Consider the following 15,688-nt stretch of genomic DNA (forward strand, 5'->3'; position numbering starts at 1 on the left):
TGACGTGAGATTCACTTGTGCCTCCCATATCGACATTCGTTCTTTTTTCCCCACTTGTGTCGTTATTCAACTGTTCTGCGACGGAGTTCCAACCTTTAACTGTTCTACGACAGAGTTCCAATCTCTATCAGTATGCTACGTATCCCATTACGTAGCTCATATTTTTTTACATTTTCATCTTGCTGATCAATACCGATTATCTTTCAACCCAGGCATGGAAACTCTCCTTTCTCGTCTCTTCTCGCGTCACCCGTGAGTCTAGGCAGTCTATGATCACCCTCAGGACAGAGTCCAAAAGCTTGTCAAATGCTCCAGTTTGTTCCAGGCTGAACAATCATCAAAGGTGAAAATTGTGCCACGATTCTCTGTCTAAGAGATTGGCACACAGTCATCTTGGCTTACGAGAGGATGTTGAGGGAATCAACAGGAGGATGTGGAAGGAGTCATCAGGAGGATGTGGAGGGAGTCTTCAGGAGGATGTGGAGGGAATCAACAGGAGGATGTGGAGGGAATCATCAGGAGGATGTGGAGGGAATCAACAGGAGGATGTGGGAGTCAACTCAACACAGTCCCTACTCAAGTGCTCCATGTAGACTGCAGATGTGGCAATGCCAATCACAATGCTATTTAGAAACCATGACCAAAAACTGTGTTGGTTGACCATTTCAAGAGCAGGAATCTCACCTGTGCTCATTTATTAGTCAGCTAAATCAGCTTTTGGCTATAAAAGGTAACTGCTTGTTCCGTGAACAGCCAGATAGTTATGAAGAACAGATCATTATACCAGGCTCAGAACTTGTGTGTTTATCTACTCGCATTATGTAAGTACGTATTATAGGGATAAACAGAGAGATACGGTGATGAGCATTCATCTAAACGCCGTTTTCTAATGCGGGATAATAATACAGCTAACAAATGTGTGTGTGTGTGTGTGTGTGTGTGTGTGTGTGTGTGTGTGTGTGTGTGTGTGTGTGTCGTATTACTCAGGAGACAACAGTCTCCGTTTTCGTCAATGGTTTTCCACCACTCTAAATAATTAGAAGTTAGGCAGATCACTGCCTCTCGTGCAATATCTTTACGATGAAGTATACATATTTTGCAGTCTGGCCCGAATGCTGCACGGTGTTCCAGTCGAGTTGTCATCTCATCTGGAAAACTAGGCACTTCGACAGCTTGCAAGTAATGCTCTTCAGCATCCAAGCTGTACTTTCATGGGAGCGTAAACCTACTTATATAATCTTAATGAAGTAGTCAATCAAGAGAAGATTTTTTTTTTCTAAGGGATCGATACTGAACGCTCTAGATGTCTAAGTTACTAAAACAACAAAAAATATGTTTATATTTTGGCAGATGTAAGCATTACGCTTTCAAGCAATAACTGAATTAGGTATTTCGTATGCAGGCAAATGGCACGTAGCTCAGCTGATGGATTAAACAGATGGCTTTTGAGTAAGTTCGGACTTCCGATATGTTTCATCCTACTGGAAGTGAACGAGGCAAATATGTGTCACATTACACGAGCGAGGTCCTCGCCAAGTATATAGACTAACCAGCTAAGCAGTTTTTCCCCTCCACGCTTTTGGACACGTTCTCTCATATTCCACACATACTTCCTGTGTTGACATTTACAAGCGCTGCCTCGCTTTATAGGGGCAAGCAGCCCTCTTTTGAGAAGCTAAATCGTCGTGGTAAGACTACAACAGACGTTGTATATACGTGTTCGGATTATCTTCCTTCTCTCGTTGAAGATGAGCAATATATTCAGGAAGCTTCATCTTCACGATAGATGTTATTCCGAGCCACCTAACCTGCATTAAATGTTTACTGGTCTTCATCTTCGGAGGGGAAAAGGAATGGTCTGTCTTTCTACCCTTGCCACACAAACCCACGAGCTTTTGTTCCCATCCTTTATCACTAACAGTCTCGTTAGGACCCAGTGGCTCGTTGCTGTTCGAATTCATTTGTATTCATTTATAGGTGAATGTCCTACCCTCAGATGGATGCAATACATTCAGCGCATGTAACAGTACCGTTTACTGTTAATTCGGTCCACTGTTAGTCCGGTCCATCCTGTTTTGACTGTTTCCTCGATTTCCAATTGTCTGTTTGTACCGTTTTTTTTTCTGAGGACTTGTGTACCATCTACCCTTCATGTTTTTGCCATTATTTTTCCCATTTGCATAGGGAGTGACAAGTGAGCAACGGGAGCAAAGGGAACCCTGTGTTTGTTCTTGTATAATTCATGACTTGTTGCATGCCAAAAATGACTCGGTCTACAGTGCACTGCCTCCCGGAGGAGAATTTAAGACTATTCTGCTTTGAGATCTGAAACGAAGGCGTAACCACATAACCTTCCATGTTTCAGCAGTTGAAACATTCCGGTTTTTGGTTTCATTTCATGTACGAAACACTGGTGAAGGGTTGTCGTTCACATAACGTTTTATCTCACAGCGTTCCTCTGTGTCGTTCCACCACAACTTCGGATAGATGCTTAGAACAGCCACATCATTTTTTTCAGGATATCGGAGGCATTGAACCCTGCATAGTATATTCTGAAACCATATTGTGTGGCCCGAAGAAGTTCCATTTTCTATTTTCACTGATGCTCTTCCCCTAATCATAATACCTCACTTTTCTAATTCCCTCAGTGGCCATATATTTTTTCTAATCGCCCTTATCTTTTACTTGGTCTTATTATCTTTCTGATGTGTCCCATTGCTCACCTCCCTGACCATATACCTCAGGGAAGGGAGGTGAACTCAGTTCATCTTCTGTGCCACACCTCCCCAGTGTGGGTATAGTCCCTGTTGACCTCATCGATGCATCACCGCATCTCGTCTTTTTCTCCCATGACCACAGAAGCGGAATCATGGCCTCGTCTTCCGCGGGATCCAGACACAGCAGCGAGAGTGATGTGAGCAGCGAAGCGGCCAGTGAGCGGGGCTCCATGACCGCCCTGGAAGACACCCGTCGCTTCTCACGCTCCTCGATCAAGAGGCGTTCCTCCTACCGCGCCTCCAGATCCAAAAACCACGAGATGAATGACCCCTACGACGCTGACGACCAGTCAGGTAAGTCGGCCGCCAGTGTCGCATCTCAGGTTCGTGGTTGCAACTGAGGGAGGACTGTGAGTCGAGCAGGATCGCTGAAGTTTACGGTGAGGGTCGGTTGCACGTCTAGGGAAACCACGTAGCTCTTGTAGGGGGTCACCTGACCTTTGGAAGGGTCACCAAGCTCCAGGAGGATGCAAATGCCCCACGTAGGGTCTGTAAGAAGGACCTCCAAGAGACCATACGTAGAGTCTGTAGGAAGGACCTCCAAGAGACCATACGTAGGGTATGTAGGAAGGACCTCCAAGAAGAGACCATACGTAGAATATGTAGGAAGGACCTCCAAAAGGCCATACGTAGGGTCTGTAGGAAGGACCTTCAAGAGACCATGTGTCTGTTGAGGTGGGAGTGTGAAAACCCTTCACCTCAGTACGAACAACCGTAATAGCCCCTGGTTCATACCAAGTTTAGTGTACCAAGCTTAACGTGTTACGTTTAATGCACCAAGCTTATCGTACTAAGTTTAGTATACGGCGTTTTGTGTACGGGATTTAACGTAATATGTTCATTTTCTAGATTCAGTATACCACGGTTAGTGTAGCGGATTAAAGTATATTTCACTGCGATTCATGTATCACACTTAGTATACCTGTATTAGTATACCACGTTAAGTGTGACATACATGTATATTATACCACATTTGGTGTATTATTGTATTATGTTTACAACTATTAATACACAGAGGTTAGTTTACCTGTAGCGTATCAGGTTCTGTTAAACCTACGTTTAGAGTATACCACATCAGTAAACCACCTTTAGAGTATAACACTTTCAGTAGACCACGCTTAGTATAACCAGTGGTCGATTAGCATATACCCCCAGCCGAGTTGCCAAGGTGTTTATCATTACCACCGCTCACTTGAGAGGGCGTTGCGGCAGCTGCTACAGCAGTAGCGGCACCCATCTCCTCCTCCTCCTCCTCCTCCTCCTCCTATTCCTCTTCCTCCTCTTCCTCCTTCAGTTCCTCTTCTTCCTCTTCCTCCTATTCCTCTTCCTCCTACTCCCCCTGCTCCTCCTGTTCCTCTTCCTCCTCCTAATCCTCTTCCTCCTCTTATTCCTTTTCCTCTTCCTCCTCCTCCTCCTCCTTCCGGCACCGCCACTTGCCATAGTCACCAGCTGCAGCCACCACACTCCAGTGTCATCAAGTGAGTTTTGGCCAACTTCAAAGGCGTGTCAGGTGGGGAGAGCCGGTGTGTAGCCCTGGCAAGACGCGACACATGAGTGCGTCTCAAGAAATTCTTTTTTAAGAATCATGCATAAAGTTTCTCATGAAATAGATATGCAAGTACATAGATAGATAGATATTCACATACATACATAAAGAGAGAGAGAGAGAGAGAGAGAGAGAGAGAGAGAGAGAGAGAGAGAGAGAGAGAGAGAAGGGAAAGAGACAGTGTGGAAGGATTGACTAAGCAAGGAGCAGAATTTACCATTCTGGTAAGGAAAAAAAAATATAATCTCGTCTTAGATAGACAGATGCTCTCTCTCTCTCTCTCTCTCTCTCTCTCTCTCTCTCTCTCTCTCTCTCTCTCTCTCTCTCTCTCTCTCTCTCTCTCTCGTGGTCCTTGTCCGACCTTGAATAAAGGCAAGAACATCCTGAGCTCAGGTTAGTCCAGTCAGTTTGATCGCTTGGGTCGTTAACCGAGAGACGCAGCGGTTCGATCGAAACCAACGTTTCGCTTACCCTTTCGTTGCGGATCACGAACATGCTTTCCTTTCTCTTTCCTTCGAGATGCCCTGAGGTCAGTCTGGCCTCACAAAAATCTACCGGTAGATAGGAAGAGGAAGGGGGGGGGGGGTGGAAACTGTATTAGAACAATAAGAATAAAGTCCTTAAGATCTTTTGGTAAATAGGTAGAGAGGTGGACATAGGAGAGATGTAGATGGATAAACAGATGAATGAGCCCTGAAGATCTTAATAGTGACTTGGGCTTATGAATTAACTTTTATTTGAATATATAATCATCCATTTTCTTCATATGTTCCTTGTATTTTCAAAATAATCGTCCACTTTCTTCATCTTCCAAATTTTGATTCACCACCTGACACTATCCATTTTCTTCATCTGTTTCATCTGTTCATTTGATTCACCACCTCACAATGTCATACTGTCGAAGTGGGAGAGCTGCAAACAAAGTTTTTCTATGGTGGCTCTACCGTTAGGATGTAGAATAATGTATTTTGCCTATTTCGAGCCTGAGGGGAAACTTTACCGCCATCTCTACGCCCACCAAACACGGAATAAAACATCAGTTCACCCTTGCATACTGACAAGGCGTCACTCGCGGACCCGTACACCATTTTCTAAACCTCCCATACCGCTAAATGGCGTGTGGCAACTCCAAGAATCAACCAGTTAAAAGATCCTCCGACCCACAAGGTTGAGAGAGAGAGCGGGTCATTATGACGATTATCTGAGGACTGACACCTTTCCCGAGACGTGTCCTGTGCGAGTGGGGGGGGGGGGGGGGGAACCGCCACGTACAAACGTGTATTGATCACTCAGCATCGCACTGACGAAGGGACGAAAAGAATCGCCCCCTTCGCATCCGTTTCATATCGCCCCTTCACCCCGACACATTATTGCCCTCTCATCCCCGCCAGGCCTAAGGTATTCAAAGAGTCTTCTGCCTTTATTGGATTCTCTCCTCCCATACGAAGGAATCAAATATCTTCCTGTAAATTAAATTTAAACATTAGAGTGAGTTCTCCATAGTCTCCCCCCACCCCCACCCCGTTTATAAATTTCTTTTCAAAACCGTATAAGTAACTTCAAAATTTTATCTTTCCACATTTCTTTTGTCTTAGGCCGTCGCTGTCTCCCGCGTTAGCGAGGTAGCGCAAGGAAACAGACGAAAGAATGGCCCAACCCACCCACACACACACACACACACACACACACACACACACACACACACACAACCACATATATATATATATAACACATATATATATATATATATATATATATATATATATATATATATATATATATATATATATATATATATATATATATATATATCCCAAGATCCTTGAACAAGGAAGTCATTACGAAATTTCATCATGGATGAGACTTAATTGCTGCAGATGGATATTGGATATTGGATACGTTGTCTTCATTAAATTAGCAGACAGATTCTCGCGACTGTTCGCCCTCACTACCACGTCCTACCCATTCATCAGCTATGGCTCTCGCTCCTCCCCTCTAGAGGCAGAGTCTGTTTCATCCCCTGATCTGAAATGAGCCTTTTTTTTCGTTTGTATGTGTTTGTCATGCGTGTAGGCACTTGTGTGTGTGTGTGCATATATATATATATATATATATATATATATATATATATATATATATATATATATATATATATATATGTATATATATATATATATATGCAAGTGGATAAGGTGCGTCGAGGGCATCTTTCGTATTGATTCTTTCCCTTCAATCTTCCTAAGTCTTCCACCTTTTCCTCCAAAAGTGGCATCGATGCCTTTGGAACCACCACGAGTGTGCAAAAATGCGAGAGTTTGAGAGAGCCAGCCAGGCAAGGCTGCTGCTGCTGGCAATATTGTAGATGAGCTGTCACCAATCTCTGGAAGGGCGGAAATGGTGACACCCTCACATTCAGAAGGGCGAAGGGAGAGGAGAACCCTTCCCTCCCACACGATTCCCTCCAATTTCCTTCGTGAGAGCGAAGTTAGCAAAGACGGACTCATATTCGCTTACCGAGGTTGATGTGTGGGAGTGAGTGAGTGATCGAACGAATCGTCGTATAACTCTTGTTCGTTAAGATGAACACTTTTAAGTGGGATGGAATATTCATGATAGTTTATGTGTGTGTGTGTGTGTGTGTGTGTGTGTGTGTTGTTAGGTGGGAAGGTGCCATCATTGCTTTTGCCGTGATGTCTTCGTCTCTAATAGATCAGGAAGCTGTTTTACTCTTCTCCAGCAGATAATCTCGACTCTGAGACCAACATTTCTCTTGTTTATCTGTCCTTCCTCCCCGTCACAACCCTTGTGGCTGTCGTGTGACGCCTTCCCCAGAGCACGTAGCTGTCGTGTGACGCATTCACATTCCTGTGGAGTGGACCCATGTTCCCCCTCGTCCTCCCCTAACCATCACCACACATCATCACTACGCGGCACAACCCACCCAGGACATTCTCCTGCAGGAGGGTACCAGACGCTTCTTTCCCTCCCACCACCCCCATTTCTCCTGCTCCACCACATCAAAGAAACAACGTATCAACACATTATGAAAAGACCTCATCTTTTTATTGTTGACCCCCTCGCCCTTACGTGTTCGTTGACCATGTCAAGTTACCCACAGGTCAAACGTTTTTCTTTGTCCAAAGTCCATTTTCTTTCAAGTCATTTTCTTTTTTTGTTTTCCTCAGGACCTCTAGACTCATCCCCGTCACCGATGTCGCCAGAGGTCCCCGCCGCGGGGCCTGGGGTTGGCGCGGGAGGAGGTAGCGGTGTGGCCTCCGCCCAGAGCTCCCCACGGAGGACGGGCACCTCCAGTCTGGAGGACGAGCAGTGGCTGCATCCTGCAGACGAGGAGTACCGCTCCACCAGACGACGCTCCTCGGCCGTGTGAGTACCAAGGGCTGCCGTCAGGGGCGCTGGTGGTGGTGGTGGTGGTGGCTAATGAAGAGACGAGAGAAGAAAAAAGGGGGGAGGGGAGGAGGACTGACTGGAAAAGGGGTGGAGAGGGGGAGGGAAAGAGACGGAAACTGAAAAGAGAATTGTAAAATAGGAATATGCAAAGGGTGAGGAGAGTCCTGTTGTTGCAGAGGGAGGAAGGGCATATTATTTATCAGGCATTGTATTATTCACTTGCTGCTCTGCCTCGGCTCCTGCTTCGATGATTGCTCTCTCTCTCTTTCTCTCTCTCTTTCTCTCTCTCTCTCTCTCTCTCTCTCTCTCTCTCTCTCTCTCTCTCTGAAAATGATGGTGCGAGAATAAGCTGAAATGAAGGTAGGAATAAAATAACAAAAAAAAAAAGACATAGGTGCAAACATTGCCTCCCCCCTCCCTCCCTCCCCAAGAGAATATTTTCACGGTGCAGCAAAGTCAGGATAGTTACTGCGAGCAGAAGGTAAAAATGGTCTGTGATACAGAGTCTTGTCATGTCCAGCTACGGCGCCTTCACTCAGGTAGCGAATGGAACGTGCGAAAACGACATGAAGATCTGGAGAAAACCTGGGCAGACACTACGTATCAAATAAGCATTTCTAGATATCTATCCGTGTATATGGATATATTTACTTTTATTTATATAGATATATGAACATCCTCCCCTCTTCTTTACTTACCCAACTGATTATCTTCTGTTTCAACAATGATCCGTCTCCTTACATTCCTGTCTAACTCTTTTTCGATCCGTGTGTCTGTCTGGTTATATTAATCTTTCTGGTTATCTGCTCAACGATCGATGTGTCCTGTGGTCATCTGTCTCTCCATCCATTCCAAAAGATCGAGATACAAAACACGAGATGTGGCAAGCAGGTCCGTGAACTCCACGGTAATCCTCAGCCCACCTTGTGCCGACGATATGTCCAGTTACTTATGCCGGCAGATGATGACTTGAACCCTTCGTACCTCTCCACACCTCCTTGTAACAAACCCCCTCACTTTTCTCCCCTCACAGGTCCGAGGGTAGCCGAATGCTGCCAACCCCACCCACCTCCCCGAGGGGTTCCTCGGTGTACTCCGCCGCCACACCCACGCCCCCCACCTCAGCGGGAGTGGGCGGGGTGTCGCGCATCACCCAGTCCCTCGAGGTCAACACCTCCCGTGACCTGAGCATGGACGAAGGCCTTAAGAGACAGAGCTCGGTGACGGAGGGGGAGACCATACGCATCGTCATCCACGACGTGGACATAGACCACAGGAAATGTAAGTTGGCCCTCACTCGACTTGTTACTTCACGTCCCTCCTCTGCACCTCGCCCACTGTGGGTGTAGTTGATGATGAGTCGCCCACTGTGGGTGGTGTTGTTGATGACTCGCCCACAGTGTGTGTAGTTAATGAATTCCCTGTTGTATTTTTCAATCTTCTTAACGATAGTTAAAGTTACTCAATATTCATATGATTGGTCTGTGTATCTGTTTAAGGGATGCAGTTCGTCAAAAGACACCCCCCGCTCTTTTTGGCGAGGCAGAAAGACACATAGTTTAAGATCACATACATTTCTCCTTTGAAATCAGTGACTTTGGATTAGATATTGTATGATTAATAGGTTAGAAACCTTGAGCCATAATGAAAGCACGAAAAACGTCAGGATATTTGAAGATAATCATAATACGGTATATAGACAACAGCGAAGGAAACTCTTGACTGAAGTTCCTTTAACAATAAATCCGGATTTTTACGAATTCCTTGGAAAACACGAGAGACTCTGTCTTCCGAGCACTAAGAAGAGATCACACAACAGCTGTCTATTCAATGCTCTCCAAGAAAGGATTAAAATAGAATTGCCTTTATCCTCTATTTGTTAGGTCGCGTATAACCTCCCTGATCGCCCTGTTTTCTACCAGCTTAAGGTATATTTACATAGCCCTTATTCTGCTCAGTAGAGACATATCCAGAGACCATATGAATATCAGCTCTAGCTGCTGGGTTTTTCTGGGATTTAGCAGCGACGTAACTGGGAGGAGAATCAGTAGCGTGGAGCCTTGCAGTAAAGTGAACCTGGTTAGCTAGGATGCTGCAGCGTGAGGGAAAACGTCCTGCCACAAAAGAAAGCTGTGTATGTGGGAAAGCTGTGTATGTGGGAAAGCTGTGTATGTGGGAAAGCTGTGTATGCCCTTCTCAGTGTATCTTAGATTACATTATGTGATCCTTTATTCATCTATAGTCGCCCCAGGATCCCAGTTCTTGAAGGGGGTAATGATTTTTTTACGCCAGGGCCTTTTTTATATTTTTTTTTTTTCTCAGGAGCTCCTATTTCTTCAAGGGTGCGCGCTGCTTCCAGTAGCAGGGTAGTGATGTATTCTTTTGGAGTGAGGTAGTTCTTTGACGAGGCTGCACTCCCGGTTGATGATCCTCGCCAAAGGTGACTTTTCACACACGCGGTGTAACCTCATGCTGGCTGAGTCCGGTAACACACACACACACACACACACACACACACACACAGAGGATATGTAGAAACATTTTATTCAGAAAAGACTAGATTTTTCATGGATAAACAAGTAGGTTTTGTTCCCACTTGAATGAAATTGTGTAGATACTCTGTAACACAAATGTTCGTGGAAGTGCAAAGCTCCCTGCTGGAGAACAAAGTGCAGGACTAGTGAGCTGTGAAGTTCGTACGGCAAGAATGCAGCGGGGAGAAAAGTTAACAGTATTAGAAGCGAGGGAGATGAGGTCACAGCGAAGAACTTCCACAGTTACGTGAGGATGTAAGAGGGTGAGAGATGGTTGAAGTAAGGTTTTAGGCGGGTGAGGATTCTGGACAAGCAAGGAGAGAGATAGACGCAGAATAAGCGAGACCGATAAGGAGGTAGGCAGGTAAAGAGAAATGCAAGTGAGGAGTATTAGGAAAGTAAGATGGACGATAAGACAGACGAGGATCTACATAGATAAGGAGTTATAAAAGTGATACGATAGAAGATGTTGATGGAAGGAGTTTAGAGAAAGGTGAAAAGGTGGATGAGTGATGAGCTAAGAAAGGTGAGGCAAAGCGTTAGAACAGGTAAAGAACTGGGCACAGAATGCGCCTAGACACGTGAGGTGTGAAGCGAGGCGAAGGAACTCCACAGATCCAGATTGTGTGACCGTAGTAGGCCTGAACTTTACGATATTGCGTAACCCTCGGCCCTCCGTCGCCGTGATGGGCTCTACTGGTGCCTATCTCGTCTCGCCCAGGTGGCTTCCTGCGCTAGCACAGTGGGCGGGTGGAGTGTTTGCCTAGAGAGAACCGCAACGCCGAAAGGGGTATGGTGGTAGATGAGGGCGGAGGATAGGGATGTATAGGAGAGCGGTGGCGGAACGGGAGGAGCAGGGTAATTGTGTGTGTGCGTGTGTGTGTAGCACCGAGGATATCAGATACATCCGCGGAAGGACGTCTGGATAGGAATTTTTAGTGATTAATGACATGTGAGGAGGAAGCATGAGGATGGCAGTATGATGGGTGAGGCTGTGAAGCTGGGGGGGAGGGTGAGTTGTGGCGTGTGGCTAAGTGTGTCGATGAGGGTAAGTGGAATGGGGGTGTGGGGCGTCTTGGGGAACTAGTTTATCGGTGACCGAGTGTAATGGTACGAGAGCTGGGAGTGTATGGGTGGAGGAATAAGTTGCTAGTACTGAAGTCTGAGTGTAAGTAGAAAGATGCAGAAATCGGTTCCGGGTAATCCTAGAGATGCTGATTCTCACACACAGTATCAGTTATCTCTTAGGTGATGCCTAGCCTAAGCTCTTGAGCAAATGGCAGAGACATATCCGTGGTAGCAGAGGGCATACCAGCACTGCGACGAAGAGGAAGGGGTTCCTCCACCTGAGACGCGAGGATAAGAAAGTTGATAGGAGAGAAGGGAGCGATAGACATCAACAGCTTCAGCTGTAGGCTGATAAAAGAAAAATATTTGTTTTTGGATCACGGTAGAAAAGCCGAAGGATGACAGAAAAGGGATACAAGAGCTATACCAGACATCGTCAAAAGCTTTGAAAATGTTAAGGTCTACGACATGAGATTCTGCGAACTCCATAGAAAAAAAAAGGAAGACAAGACAAGGGAGGATAGACAGAATCACCAGTCGATCGATCTTGTTGTGAGGAAACATGTTCACGATCCGAAAACAGACCGCCACATCTTAGAGGTCCTCGAAAGAAAGGAGATTCAAAGACTAACATTGCAGGATTCCCTGCTATAAAAGACCATAGAGATATATGGATCAAAATGGTCTCCCTTCTTCAGGAGGGGCTGAATCAGCACACGTCTGTATTAAGGGTGGAGCGAAATAGACGAGCAGGTAGCGTTTTCCCCTCAGAGGCACACACCCCTTTAAGATACGAAGAGAGAGAGAGAGAGAGGGGGGGGAAACTATCCAGTGTAAATGTCTTGCTCATTTGTAAAGAACGTAATTCTCGTTTTCTTCCTTTGGATAAGACGATGCTGGAAGGGTCAAAAAGAGAATGAAGAAGTCGATCTTTTTTTTTCTTTCTTTCTTTCTTTCTTTCTTTTGAGGAAATGTCGGGATCGTCTAAATGACAAGGGCAGGACAAAACTTGAGGTCAGAGGGAATATGCATATAGTTAGATGGACCGGGAGGGGAAAAGAGAGGTAAGGCTAGGGGGAGACCTGCAGAAGGTGATGGGGATTTTCTTGGCTCGGGACCAGATAGAGAGAGAGAGAGAGAGAGAGAGAGAGAGAGAGAGAGAGAGAGAGAGAGAGAGAGAGAGAGAGAGAGAGTGATTGAACTATGGATAAGAAGAAACATTCAAAGGGAAGGAGAGGATGTATGCCTCGTCGCCGGCAGCAGTGATTTCCAATACGCGCTAAACACACCGCGAGGCATCATACGAGGTGTACATATGGTCATGCCAAAACAGAAGAGTTATGGCCGATGTTGAGTAGGAAGAGAGGTGGAGTGACAGTGTGCCACTGTAGCGAAGGAGGGACCGAGGGAATGACGGGTTTAAACGTGATGCTTAGGAACACGAGTGTGGTGCTCCGTTAGTTGTTCTAGATTGACGAGGACAGACAAAAGAGCAGGATTCATCGCCGCTGTCATCCCTGTAATGGTTGGTTGGTTGGGGGGGAATCAGTCACTTTTCGATGCTCCCAACAAGCATGTGATGTACAGAATTAGGAGAAGCGTCGGTTGATGAAAAGAAGAGAAATGGCAAAGGGGGAGAGACGGGATTTGAAGATGGCATCAGCGCTAGAAAATTCAAAGTCCACGAAGTGGACAGACGAGCAGAAACCGGAGCAATAGCTGTAGAATAGGGGAGAAAACAATAGTATGGCATAAGGAAAATAAATCAAGTTTTGTGATAGGTTGGAGTGTCTAACGAGTATTTCTTTTTTTTAAGATTTAACCCTATCGAGTAAGTATACATAGCAAAAGCTACGGCCGTTTGTACAAACAGCATACAGTATTAATCATTTGTTTGCTATAATAGATTTTATTTTTCTCCTTTCAGCAAGTGTACAGGAGAAGGGACGAAGAAGGGTGAAGATCCAGCGAGACATGTCGGACACGGCGCATAGAAGTAAGTACAGGCAATTATCTTAGTTTCCCCCTCAGCCTTTGCTTTGCAGTCCTTTTTCTTCTATCGTTTTTAAGGGGATTACATTTTCTTTTTTAAGTAGTGTTAAGGCCAGACCCACCTCGCTTTTTGAACCTGGGTCATTGTGATGTTTGTGTTTATGTTACACACTCTTGTCCTCCTCTTTATTCTTAGATATATGTGACTTATTAATCTTTCATTTAGGATTAGAATATAAGATAGTGAAGCATCCGGGCCACACAAACCTTTCCGTGGTTTACCCCTGCAGCTTCATATTCATTAAAGTCTTTGAGATGTAAAAAAAAAAAAAAAAAAACAGATTCACAGCTTTTTTTCCTTCAATCATTTGACGGATTGATAATCGAAATACTACGGTGTTTGGGCAGCGTCCGTTCTAACCTCGAATTTCACTCGGGACGGAAAACCACGGAGGAATTTTATCCCACTGGTGAATCCAGCCATCTACCCAGCACTTTGACCTCTTGGTACGTCGGTCCAGCGAGTACGTGACAGTACCTACTCAACTGAAGGACAGACTTCCTGCTGGTACCAAAGGACTTCCTGCTGTTACCAGAGGACTTCCTGCTGGAACCAGCAGGACTTCCTGCTGGTACCAGAGGACTTCCTGCTGTTACCAGAGGACTTCCTGCTGGTACCAGCAGGACTTCTTGCTGTTACCAGAGGACATTTTTTTTTTTTTGTTTTGTTTCTGGCCCTTGTTGGTTCTCGAGGATATTTACCCCAGCTGGGGGGGACGAAGTTAGGAAGCGTTGCCTATTGGCATTCGGGGACATCTATTCATCTGGTCACGACTACCAGGACTGGGAGCCGCCAGGAAATCCAGGCCAGCAACCTCGGAAAACTTGGGTCTTTCCGCTCTCCAAAGTTGGACGGTGATTCTCCCTCCTGAATACAAAGGTATTTATACCTCCTTTGGCTTTCTGTGGTGCGCCTGGAGGGCGTCGCGCGCGTCTGGACGACGATCCTCTTATCGTGTTGAGAACGTTATCAATATCGTCATTGTAGAACGTTTACAATATCAGTATGGAACGTTTTCAGTATCAGTATGGAACGTTTACAATGCCAGAATGGAACGTTATCAATATCGTCAGTATAATGACTTCATTTGTTATTCTTTTCATTGTGCAAGTTTATTTGTCTGTTCATTGCCGCTGGAGTCCTTAGGCAGTCGACTTCGTGAGAACTGTTAAAGTTCTCTGTGTGGTGAAGTTGAATGTTCCCGTAGACTTTAAGATTATTGAACACGAGGCGAACATTAGGGTATACTTATTGAACACGAGGCGAGCACTAGGGTATACTTATTGAACAGATTTTTGTTCATAACACTTTTATTTTATGAGTGACATACATAGAGCCTCTGGGTCAAACAACCATTCTTATATAACTTGACAATTGTGAAACAGATTTTCTCTAGGTCAAGTTTTCTTGATAATGTTATCCCTTTCTTTTAAATGAACTACATCGTTGTTGTAATGATATGTAATGATTGTAATCATCCACATTCAAAATGCATTATCCGGCGGAAGATTAGCCCTCATTTCTCGCGGTTGATATTTATTTACCAAAAGTCCTTTTTCGAATATGATTTCCTCCCCTCAGTTCTGCCAAGATTGTTCCGTGGCTCCCACACAGCAACGTTACCCCCTTTTTTTTCCCCCCACCAATTCTCTCTCTCTCTCTCTCTCTCTCTCTCTCTCTCTCTCTCTCTCTCTCTCTCTCTCTCTCTCTCTCTCCACGCCACCTTTGATAATGATGACTTTATCTTATCTTCTCATTTCGCGCCAGCGAGAGTTGCACTCGGGGAACGGCCTGAGGCTCCACCCGCCTCCCTGCACGACTCGGGTAGGTAAAAAAAAAACCGGAGCTGTGTTTGCGAGATCTTTTTTTGGGTGATGAAGAAGCGAAAGCTCCTGCGGCGTCGCTGCGACTTGCATGCGAGATGTCCAGTGACGAATAAGGCAACACAAGACCCTCCTGCATGAGCCGCGTACGAAGGAAGGGTACGTGTGGTCTAGTATGATCAACAGCTGACGAAGGTGTGACAAGATTTTCTTCGTTTGTTGGTTGAATCTTGTGACAATGGCGGTCTTAATGATTCCTGGCGGTTGGTGGCAATAAAGCCCAACTCACCCTACCCTCTTGCTCATGATGTCGCCATCCCAGTGAAACTACAGTCAGTCCTCAGCTATTCATCACATCTCCCATCACAGACAACGCTTCAAGTGTCTCTTCATCTCGGGGATCTTTTAGGAACAGCTTGGAGGACATGGCTGACGACCTGAGTGAAGTAGGTTTTCCATAAAGGGACTCGATCGTAGCA

At 45.5% G+C, this 15,688-nt stretch overlaps 1 protein-coding gene across 9 annotated transcripts in view; it reads left to right on the plus strand.

Annotated features, from left to right (window-relative positions):
* Fife (regulating synaptic membrane exocytosis protein fife) overlaps window positions 1–15,688 on the plus strand; it is a 434,397-nt gene that overhangs the window by 338,814 nt on the left and 79,895 nt on the right. For all 9 annotated transcript variants that reach the window (XR_011714138.1, XR_011714139.1, XM_071674263.1 and 6 more), the window contains 4 exons: window positions 2,860–3,071; window positions 7,509–7,707; window positions 8,765–9,012; window positions 13,261–13,329. Coding sequence is in view for 7 of the 9 variants with exons in the window: in XM_071674263.1 (XP_071530364.1) it covers window positions 2,860–3,071; window positions 7,509–7,707; window positions 8,765–9,012; window positions 13,261–13,329 (728 nt within the window). In the remaining 2 variants the exon portion in view is untranslated. The remainder of the gene's footprint in view (window positions 1–2,859; window positions 3,072–7,508; window positions 7,708–8,764; window positions 9,013–13,260; window positions 13,330–15,688) is intronic.

This window comes from Panulirus ornatus, chromosome 19 (assembly GCF_036320965.1).
Source record: "Panulirus ornatus isolate Po-2019 chromosome 19, ASM3632096v1, whole genome shotgun sequence".
Taxonomy (NCBI): domain Eukaryota; kingdom Metazoa; phylum Arthropoda; class Malacostraca; order Decapoda; family Palinuridae; genus Panulirus; species Panulirus ornatus.